General features: G+C 48.7%; 1 protein-coding gene across 2 annotated transcripts in view; it reads right to left on the minus strand.

The window, feature by feature from the left end:
- Positions 1 to 7,115, minus strand: part of HEXB (hexosaminidase subunit beta) — a 30,364-nt gene extending 23,249 nt beyond the window's left edge. The window contains exons 1-3 of one of the 2 annotated variants that reach the window (XM_069962798.1): positions 6,780 to 7,115; positions 1,513 to 1,667; positions 17 to 82 (exon numbers count right to left, since the gene is read on the minus strand). In XM_069962798.1, the coding sequence (XP_069818899.1) occupies positions 17 to 82; positions 1,513 to 1,667; positions 6,780 to 7,048 (490 nt within the window). In that variant the 5' untranslated portion in view covers positions 7,049 to 7,115. The remainder of the gene's footprint in view (positions 1 to 16; positions 83 to 1,512; positions 1,668 to 6,779) is intronic. The other variant, XM_069962797.1, reaches the window with a different exon arrangement.
- Between the last annotated feature and the right edge of the window lie 4,590 nt (positions 7,116 to 11,705).

Below are 11,705 nucleotides of genomic sequence, written 5' to 3' on the forward strand. Positions count from 1 at the left end.
TAGTGAAAGCACTTACCTCGCAGGGCACCCCAGACCTGACTGGCCTGTAGCACAGCGCCATCATCATCAATTATCAGTTTATCTGCAAAGAACAAGGAAAGCTCATAGGATGTCATTACAATAGAACATAGCAGCTCTGCTACATGTCACAATTAGGGTCTAGGGGTTGGTCTGCAGGACTGTCTTCAGTACGAAGGATACAGCAATGACTACAGTGTTCCTGCATATAGAGATTAGGCTCTTCACATCTACGTCATTGCTTTAGGTTTTAGCTGCTGGGTACCAACTGAGCCCCACAGTCCCCATTGACTTATGCAGTAGACAGAAGAAAAAAACCTACCCAGGTACTTTTTTCTTCTGTCTACTGCATGAAACCACGGGTCCCGACACTGGGAGAGTCCCGTTTCCTGGATCCTTCGGCCGGCAGCCATCATCCGACGCTACAAGATACCCCATAGTGGGGTGATACGCACAAAGCCCAAGGGGCTAAAAGGTGAGAGTCCACCTATACTTTTATTTCACTCATTTTCATGTAACAGGATTACACGAGGCGCCATCCTCCCGGCTCCTTTTTTTCCCTCTTGTCTTATTCCCATTGACTTATTACAGGGTCAGTCTGGGTTTCATCATTTTGATAGAAAGGCTAGTAAGTCTTACAAATGGGAGTTTGACACAAATGCGAACACACTTTAAGCTTTACAGTGGGGGTATCCTGCATGCAACTCCCTAGATCTCATCAAAATATAGCAGCTTCTTCCCCAGAATGGCTCGACTTCTGTTCAACAGCTGTGTCCTGTATCACAGATCAGGTCCATTCAAACATATAAGGCTGGGCTGCAATTCACAACATGCCCATGTGCAAAAGTGGCGCTGTTACAGAAAGTAAGAAGCTTGTAAAGACCAGTGGGGGACTGGCTGAACATCTGATTGATTGGTTATTTTATAAAATCCCCCTTCTTGCTAAAGGGAAAAACACGTGACTGAAGTATCTGACTACACACAACCTAAGTCTGTAACCAAGGAGACACAAATAGCCTGCATAGGAGCTGTGGAGAAGACTGCAGAATATTTCTAATAAATGTTATTTGCAAAGTGTAAGGGCCCTATTACACCAAATGATTATCAGCCATTGCGGACAATAATCATTTGGTGTAATAGGTCATATGTTAAAAGGCAATGATCATCAGACACGCAAAATGTCGGCTGATTGTTGTCTTAAAACATGGCCCATCAAATGACAATAGCAGCAATGGTATGCTGGCCATCGCTCCGTGTAATAGGAGCAGCGGAGTCAGACTGCTGCTATCCTCTATGGGCCACCTGTACGATCTAAGGACTGTCTGAACAGCCTCTCCCGCTGCTCCCCATGCCGCATAATAGCAAAGACATCGAGCAGGGAGGGCGTTTGCTTGCTCCTAAATATTGGGTCGTGTAATAAGGCCCTGCTTTCCCAGTTAAATGCCACCTACCACTAATTCATACCAGGAGTACATACACAGTCTAGATACTTACATGACTCATCGGACTTGACGTGAGGATACAAAAAACATTCATTTTGGTCAGAAGTAAGAATAACCTGAAGCTGAAGCAGCCGACCGGATGATGGACCATTGGTATTTACAGCACTGTACTTGAATGGTGAGTATCCAAAAATATATTCATAATATCTGTGAGAGAAAAAAAGAACAATGCTACAGATAACAGGAATAAAGTGCTGCCCCCCTGCTTTTCCAGACTACTGAATGCTTTCTATTTCTCTCTCTACACATTAAAGAGGAGCTATTAGCAGGTTAGACAAATCTAATCCGCTGATCGCTCCTTAGTGGGCACAGGGTGCTGAGGATGAAGGCATGTCTGTTACCCACATCCTTGTGTCTGTTAAGTCCGTTTGGAGCACTGGGGGTAGGGCTACCGCCGCCTGAGCGCTGATTCCCCCGGCTGGCACACCCTTTCTATTAATTGGAGACATACCTTCATCCACAGCACCCTGTGCGCAATAGGAACATCATGATTTGTCTAACCTGCTGATGGGTGTCCATCGCCTTATCACTGAACAGGAAGTGGTGGGTAAAACCATTTTGGTTTTCACATACCTTTCATATCAAATATAAAACAGCTACATTTTTATTTATTTTACTTAAATTAAAGTTGACAGGCTTATTCAGAACTACAAAACTAATGATCCATGGCAGGGATGGGAAACCTGAGGCCCTCCAGCTGTTGTAAAACTACAATTCCCATCATGCCTGGACAGCCAAAGCTGGAGGGGTGCGGGTTCCTCATACTTACCTGTGTCCATCCATAATATCGCATCTCCATGCAGTTCAGCCCCATCCAGGTGACTGAAACAAAGCTGCAGAACCAAGTAGAGCCAGTACTAAAAAGAAAGTGTCATTAAGCTGGCCACACAGACATGTGCTGGCCAAACCCGCCAATTTTGGTAAGACTGGCCGACCATCTAACACTTTCCTCAGAGGACAGATGTCAACGGAGAAGGGGATGAGCATGTTGGATTTCTAATCCCCAAAACCTTTTTTTCCCTATAAATTCAAAACAAGTAAACATTCGACCGAGGGTGGGAGAAGAAATAACAGGCTGCCAAATAAGTAACTGACCAATAGCTATCGTATGTGTATTAGCCAGCTTTAGATCAGGGTATCAATACATGTGGTCCAAGATAACCCCTAAAGTTAAAGACGTCGGCCAATTTATAGTAAAGTTGTTAAGTGAACAGTATTAGTAAGTGTCCTCACAGCACCTACTGACAGCAGCTCCCTGTGTACCTTATAGAGCTAAAATCAGTCCATAAGATGGCTGACATGGAGGAGCATGTGACCATGCCCCTTCCACTGTGTCCAGCACTGAGCCTGTATATGTCTATGTAGGACACTGTAGGTCACATGCTCCTCCATGTCGGCCATTTTATGGACAGACTCACCACAGAGCAGGGCAGCCCAGCCTGGAGGAAGGGAGTCTGATATTAGCTCTATGAGGTACACAGGGAGCTGCTGTCAGTATATACAGTGAGTACACTTAATGTACACTGAATATTAGTAAAAAAATGACCAACCCCTTTAAGTTCACACCTGTGTTCAAAGCTTTGCCCCAGCACTGTTTACACCTTTAAACCAACGTCCATGAATGGTGAATAAAATAAGCCTGAACAACCTCACATGTTATAGAGCAGACCTTGATGGAAAAAACAAAATCCCATAGCTTATGGCAAGGTTTTCTATAGGAAGGGCTGTTTATCAGGTTCTGCTCTTGTGAAATGTGATGCAAGTCTGTGCACCGAGCTGAACTGTCTCTTAACTTTCATTCTGCCTATGTGTGTGTATACACAAGTATGGAAAAAGAAACCCTACATCCGTAAGAATAACACTACAGCATTATCCCAGGAAAAATAAACTGCATGTAAAAAAGGCAACCGTCAGCATCTCCTATATTCTAGTCCTGTGCCAGTATAATTGCCGCCCGTGTTTACCCAGGACTACATTAAAGAATTGCATAAGAGGCAATTGCCCAATATATATTTATTATGGCAATCACTCCCTTGCCAAGTAATACTGACAGTGTTCCCTGCACCCTTCCAGCTTATTACCTAAACTGCTGCATAAATGATTCCTTCACCCAGACATACCTGTACATCACGCAGAAATGTTAGCTTAAAGGGGTATTCCCACCTAAAGCACTTGTAGCATAGAATTGGGGGGGGTCAATTGGGGGCTCAGGGCGTCAAACTTACAACCCTGAAACTGTTGCAAAACTACAATTCCCATTAAGCCTGGACAGCCAAAGATTTCTGAAATGAAGGGTATAAAGTAGCTTATGATCTACCCAATTCTAAAAGGACATGTCCCTGGGGAATCTGAACCCAAAATAATGCACAGGATGTGTTTTAACGCCCAACGTATTCGCTAAAGTCCCTGCGCAACTGAAGCCTGGGAGTTCAATGTGCAGTGTCATTCAGTGATGAACAGTACGCCCTGCCTGAGCATGCCCACAGTACGCCCTGCCTGAGCATGCCCACAGTACGCCCTGTCCGCGCATGCCCACAGTACGCCCTGCCTGAGCATGCCCACAGTACGCCCTGCCTGAGCATGCCCACAGTACACCCTGCCTGAGCATGCCCACAGTACGCCCTGTCCACGCATGCCCACAGTGCGCCGTGCCTGCTCCTAAAGAAAGCCGTCAACCACTGATAGGACCACCCACTGGACTCCTGCAGATATTGTGATTATAAATGACAGCGCCTCCTGTTGTCTGCAGATCAGATGGCTTGTACTTGTTCTATGTATGAGGTTCCCTTTAATCATCTGCACAATACAAGATACATTACTAAGCCCCTGCCTCCCTATGCCTCCAGTAAGTAGCTGCTCTGAGTGCCCAGTGTCATCAGGGAACACACAATGGTAATGTGCAATCTTTATGATGTCTGCACTGTGGCCGGGGCGTGGCAGCTCTGGAAGGAAAAAAACAATAAGAAATAGGACGGGTTCTGCAGGTTACATACAAGGAAGGAGATCCTCGCTGCATGGGCTCTATGGTCACTGGTGGCCGGGCTCATATGGCTGAAACAGTCTATATAGTGATCTACATTTTAAATGTCCCTGCTTAAAAGTTTTGACCTTTTAAGGTCTGGGTGTTCAGACTCCACTGATCAATAGAGGCAGGAGAAGTGCCACACTGAGTGCTTCTCTCCCTGGCTGACTGCTGTGTCCATGTAAATCAGTAGAGCAGCAGGCGGTTGGGTGTGGAAGCTGTAATATGAATGATAAGATGGCGCCATATTGCTACATGTACACTGGTCTACACTAGAAGAAGCAGCCAGGACACAGGTCACATGATGTATAAGTGCTGTCACTGACCTCACTGGCTGCATTAACAATTCTGCTGAGCAAGCAAAAGGAAACCAGTGCCTAGGCGGCAGCAATGTCACCGGCATATACAGGATCTATGCAAAGGAAAGGGAAGGCCAGCATCCGGGCCATAGAGAGGACTCACAATAACCCTTACTGCGATCATATCTGTATGGCTACATTGACTGACATGTTATAATGCATCTACTGATAGAAGTGGGGGTCACAGAGCACAGTCCTCAGATCAGGACCCCCACTGACAGAAAATAATAAACCCTGCAACATACTGCCGCAGTCACATGACCATGGTAAATACATACACATCACTGGGGGGGGGGGGGGGGGGTCACATGTGGCTGTCACAGAACAGGCTTCACAATGCTGTCCACAGAAGTGATCAGTATAGTTGTCCCCAACATTTGAGAGACTACTACAACTTCCAGCATTCCCTAACTTACAGCACTTGTCCAGGCATGATGGGATTTGTTATGGCACCAGACAGAATGCAGACCACTGAACTACACACTGTACAAGGGCTTCAGGGCTTAAATTGTGCTGCTGTCACACCAGGGCTGAAGAATCGCATGCGGCAGCACTATACATGGGGCTGAAGAATAGCATGCGGCAGCGCTATACACTGTGAATGAAGAATCGCATGCGGCAGCGCTATACACGGGGCTGAAGAGTCGCACGCGGCAGCGCTATACACGGGGCTGAAAAGTCGCACGCGGCAGCCCTGTACTTGGGGCTGGAGAGTCGCACGGGGCAGCCCTGTACTTGGGGCTGGAGAGTCGCACGGGGCAGCCCTGTACTTGGGGCTGGAGAGTCGCACGGGGCAGCCCTGTACTTGGGGCTGGAGAGTCGCACGGGGCAGTGCTATACACCGGGATGGAGAGTCGCATGCAGCAGTGCTATACACCGGGATGGAGAGTCGCATGCAGCAGTGCTATACACCGGGATGGAGAGTCGCATGCAGCAGTGCTATACACCGGGATGGAGAGTCGCATGCAGCAGTGCTATACACCGGGCTGGAGAGTCGCATGCGGCGGCGCTGTACTTGGGGCTGGAGAGTCACATGCAGCAGTGCTATACAGCGGGCTGGAGAGTCGCATGCGGCGGCGCTGTACTTGGGGCTGGAGAGTTGCATGCAGCAGTGCTATACAGCGGGCTGGAGAGTCGCATGCAGCAGTGCTATACAGCGGGCTGGAGAGTCGCATGCAGCAGTGCTATACAGCGGGCTGGAGAGTCGCATGCAGCAGTGCTATACACCGGGCTGGAGAGTCGCATGCAGCAGTGCTATACACCGGGCTGGAGAGTCGCATGCAGCAGTGCTATACACCGGGCTGGAGAGTCGCATGCAGCAGTGCTATACACGGGGCTGGAGAGTCGCATGCAGCAGTGCTATACACCGGGCTGGAGAGTCGCATGCGGCGGCGCTGTACTTGGGGCTGGAGAGTCGCATGCAGCAGTGCTATACACCGGGCTGGAGAGTCGCATGCAGCAGTGCTATACACCGGGCTGGAGAGTCGCATTCAGCAGTGCTATACACCGGGCTGGAGAGTCGCATGCAGCAGTGCTATACACCGGGCTGGAGAGTCGCATGCAGCAGTGCTATACACCGGGCTGGAGAGTCGCATGCGGCGGCGCTGTACTTGGGGCTGGAGAGTCGCATGCAGCAGTGCTATACACCGGGCTGGAGAGTCGCATGCAGCAGTGCTATACACCGGGCTGGAGAGTCGCATGCAGCAGTGCTATACACCGGGCTGGAGAGTCGCATGCAGCAGTGCTATACACCGGGCTGGAGAGTCGCATGCAGCAGTGCTATACACCGGGCTGGAGAGTTGCATGCAGCAGTGCTATACACCGGGCTGGAGAGTTGCATGCAGCGGCGCTGTACAGGCACGGGTTCCCGGCACTCACCTCCGGAAGGCGTCCTGCAGCACCATACACAGCGGGCTGCCGGTGGAGCCTGCTCCGTGCACGATGCTGAACTCAGCCGGGGGGATGTAGTAGACATCGTTAGACTGCTGCACCGTCTGCGGTAACGGCCATAGGGAGCCGTACGGGGATTCCTCCTTCGCCGCCTGCAGCAAGTATTCTTCTTCTTCCGACAAGTGATGGGGCCGGTGACTCCAGCACCGGGGGGAGAGGAGGAGAAGACCGAACAGGGGAAGAAGCCGCGCACCCATCACTACGCCGGACCCGGGGGATCACACTCTGCTGTCACCTGCATCTACCGGGTCACGGGACAGTGCGGTCACATGACAGCCGGCAAACCACGCCCCCTGCTGCTGATTGGTTGGACTGTGAAGATTGGACGTTAGCCCCGCCTCTCCGCTGTCTTCTGGGGTAGAGGTGGTCACCGGCAGGAAACAGGCTGGGAGCCAATGTACTCTTGTAATGTTGGAGGAATTACCATTGTGTGGGATGGATCATGTTGCTGCAGCCTAACTTTTACCTACAAAGTGTTGATTGGTTGGGGTCTGGGTGCTCAGTCCTCAGGCAGAACAGGCGGGAGAAGCGCTCAGCTAAATACTTCCTGTGCTTGCTGGTGGCTGCACACCATGGGCTCCATACCCTCCATATTATAGAAGATGCAGTGATGAGCAAGATGGGAGATCAGCATGTATCCAGGTGCTTCTCCCACCTTGTCCAGACCCCGAGCAATAAAAACTTTCCAAAGATGTTTTCTTTAATGTAAAAGGGAACGTGAAGTGATGTTACTGTATATTCTCTGTGTATTGTATTGAGCCACATAAAAAAAAAAACACTTCATAAAACACGCAAATGGGAAAATGCCTCTAAAAACGTAAAATATGTATTTCTGCTGGGAGCTCACATGTATTTTACTATTTTAGACCATGAGGAACATAACAAAGTGCTATTCTGGTCTAAAACACTTTTCACCTTTTCCAACTTTGAAACTTTTTTGCTTATACAGAAAATGGTTATACCACATAAATTATATATTAAATAGCATTAGCAACATGTCTACTTTATGTTGGCGGCATTTATTAAACAATCTTTGTTTTTTTTAGACAATAGGAAGCCTAAAACATTAGCAGCAAATTTCCAAATTTTCAGTAAAATTTCAAAATCAGATATTTTTAGGGACCTGTTCAGGTTCAAAGTGTATTTGAGGGGCCAGTATGTTAGAAAGCCCCACAAAGCACCCCATTTCAGAAACTGCACCCCCCAAACTCTGCAAAAGCACATCCAGAAAGTGTTTGAGGGTACAAACACACACAGCAGATACGCAGCAGATTTGATACTGTGTTCAGTTATTTAGATCTAATCTGCTGCGCATCGCAGCAGTAAATACGCAGCGTATATGCCGTGTGTGTTTGTACCCTTAACCCTTTAGGGGAGTCACAGAAATAAAAGCCAAGTGTGTAAGAAATTAGAAAATTTTAATTTTCTGTGCAGAGATTTTATTGTAATCCAATATTTTTCATAATTATAAACCTATTACCTGAGAAATGCACCCCAATATTGATTGCTCCGTTTCTGCAGTTTATAGAAATACCCCATATGTGGCCCTATTGCGCTATTTGACACAACCACAAGCCTCAGATATAAAGGAGCGCCTAGTGTATTTCAACGCCTCCGTTATATTTGGTCATTTTTGACTGTACCACTTCAGGTTGGCAGAGGCTCTGGGGTACCAAAACCTAAAAAACACCCCTAAAGGGACACTATTTAGAAAACTACACCCCTCAAGGAATGTAACAAGGGGTGCGGTGAGCATCTGGACCCCACAGGTGCTTCACAGATTTTCCGAACAATATGGCGTGAAAAAGAAAAATTATTTTTTTACACTAAAACGTTCTAGCCTTCAATTTTTCATTTTCTTAAAGGGATAAGAGGAAAAAAAAGACACAAAATGTGTAGCGATAAAGCGCCAAGCGGGTGCAGGACGAGCCTCCAAAGGGAAGAAGCGCCAATTGGCTTTTGGAAGCTGAATTTCACTGGAAAGGATTTCAAGGGTCATGTCGCATTTACAGAGCCCTCGTGCTGCCAAGACACTGGAAACCCCCCACAAGTGACCCCATTCTGGAAACTACACCCCTCAAGGAATCTAACAAGGGGTGCAGTGAGCATATGGACCCCACTGGTGACGGGCACAAATGTGGAACAATGTGACGTGAAAGGGAAAATTTTCATTTTTTCACTTTCATGGCACAAATGTGCCGTCATCAAGGGGTCCATATCCTCACTGCACCCCTTGTTAAATTCCCTGAGGGCTGCAGTTTCCAGAATGGGGTCACTTGTGGGGGGTTTCCAATGTTTTGGCAGCACGAGGGCTCTGTAAATGCGACATGGCGTTCATCATCCATTCTAGCCAAATCCAAAATCCAAATGGCGCTCCTTCCCTTCGGAGGCTTGCCCTGCGCCCACATGGCGCTTTATGTCCACATGTGGGGTATTTACGGTCTCGGGGGAAATTGCTCTACATATTTTGTTTTTTATTTCCTCTTTTAACCCCTTGTGAAAATTATAAATTCAAGGCTAAACCAACATTATAGTGTAAAAAATGTAATATTTCATTTTCACGCCACATTGTTCCATATTTGTGCCCGTCACCAGTGGGGTCCATATGCTCACTACACCCCTTGTTACATTCCCTGAGGGGTGTAGTTTCCATAATGGGGTCACTTGTGGGGGGTTTCAACTGTCTTGGCAACACAGGGGCCTTTTGAATGCAACATGGCCCCTCGAAATCCATTCCATCCAAATCCAGCCTTCAAAAACCAAATGGCGCTCCTTCCCTTCGGAGGCTTACCCTGCACCCGCATGGCGCTTTATGTCCACATGTGGGGTATTTACGTACTCAGGGAAAATTGCGCTACACATTTAGTGTTTTTTTTATCTTTTAGCCCCTTGTGAAAATGAAAAAATCATGACAAGATTAATGATTTAGAGTAAAAATTTTACAAAAATTACACTAAATGTTGGTCTAGCCTTGATTTTTTTCCACAAGGGGTTAAAAAAGAAAATGAACACAAAACGTGTAGGGTAGTTTCCCCTGAGTACGAAAATACCCCACATGTGGGCATAATGTGCCATATGGGCACAGGGCAAGCCACCAAAGGGACAGAGCGCCATTTAGAGGCTGGAATGGAGGATGGAGGCCATGTCGCAATTACAAAGCTCCTGTGCTGCCAGGTCAATAGAAACCCCCCACAAGTGACCCCATTCTGGAAACTACACCCCATAAGGAATCTAACAAGGGGTGCAGTGAGCATATGGACCCCACTGGTGACGGGCACTTACGTAGAACATGTGCAGAGAAAATAAAAAATACCATTTTTTTCATTTTCACGTCCCAAATGTGGCCGTCACCAGGGGGCCATATCCCCGCTGCCCCCCTTGTTAGATTCCTTATCGGGTGTAGTTTCCAGAATGGGGTCACTTGTGGGGGGTTTCTACTGTCCTGGCCGCACAGAGGCTTTGTAATTGCATCATGGCATCCTCTAATGGGAATGGTGGCCATACCTATTTAGCTGGGAAAAAGGGACAATTCTAATTTATTTGGGGGTATTAGGCCAATTATTGGTTTATAAGGTTGGAAATGACAGGTGTCCATCAAACTCAACCTGTGTTGACCCAGAGGAAGGCAAAAAACCCTCGTGAGGCAGACGACAGTAGCCTCATCACTGGGAAAAATTCCTTCCCGACTCCATAATGGCGATCAGAATAATCCCTGGATCAATGTGAAATAGGAATAAGGGACAGAATTTAGATAATGTAGAACCCCAATGACGTGTAGTACGCCTTGAAGCGATCCAGTATGCAGAGGCTGGGGGGATCAGGACAGGTGTCACACTGGAAAATGGTGTCCTTCCTGATCCCCCTGTTACGCCACACTCTGCACTTCTTCTGGGGTCTCCTGTTTTCCAGTGTGGGGGACGTCACCTGGAAAATGTTGCCCTGGTGCGATACGGGGTCCTTCATATCCAGAAGCGCTGGGTCCGCTCCATGGCTGCTAAATATTAGGGCTCTATTACTGCTTCTGATATGTTCGGATCGTGCCGCAAGCTACAGGGCAGCGAGGGACCGGAAGAGGGGGTGCTGGTATAAAAGTTATCCCCGTACAGGTGGGGACCTTTATCCAGCAGTGGGAAGATCAGTTCCCGGACGATCTTCCCACTTGTTCCGAGGATGGGGGGGGGAGGGGGAATCTGGGGGCTGGATTCGGGTGTCCCTTCCTACATACACTCTAAGGATACGTGCACACTGCGAAATCGCGACAGATAACCCTTCGCGTATTCCGCAGTTGGCACCCGCCGGCGGAGTGATGCAGGCACACGTCTCCACACGTGTCATAGACTCCAATCTATGCACGGGCGGATTCCGCTCTCCGTCCAACGTATTCATTCTTTGGATGGACGATGGAATCCGCCTGTGCATAGAATGGAGTCTATAACACGGGTAGAGACATGCGCCTGTCACGGCCGCGGCGGCGTCCCGTGCTCCGGGCCGCCGCCGCGACCTCCCTCCATCCCATGCAGCTGCCGGGGTCCCTGTGCAGGGACCCGGCGCTGCCACACGTTCGGCCCCGGGGGGCGCCTCACCTCTCCACACTCCTGTCTCTCGCTGTGCCGGCCGGCGCGCGCGTCCCCGCCTCCTAGGGCGCGCGCGCGCCGGCTGTCTCAGATTTAAAGGGGCAGTGCGCTCCTAATTGGTAGTTGCACCCATCACTCCCCTATAAATCCCAGCATGCCCTGTCCCCTGTGTTGGAGCCTCTACATGCTTCCCATAGCGTTTGGCCCAGCTCCCTGTTGTTCCTGTGTCCTGTCCGTTACCTGGTCCCAAGTCCCTGTTCCTGAGTCCTGTCCGTTACCT

The sequence above is a fragment of the Dendropsophus ebraccatus genome, chromosome 3 (genome assembly GCF_027789765.1).
Source record: "Dendropsophus ebraccatus isolate aDenEbr1 chromosome 3, aDenEbr1.pat, whole genome shotgun sequence".
Classification (NCBI taxonomy): Eukaryota; Metazoa; Chordata; class Amphibia; order Anura; family Hylidae; genus Dendropsophus; species Dendropsophus ebraccatus.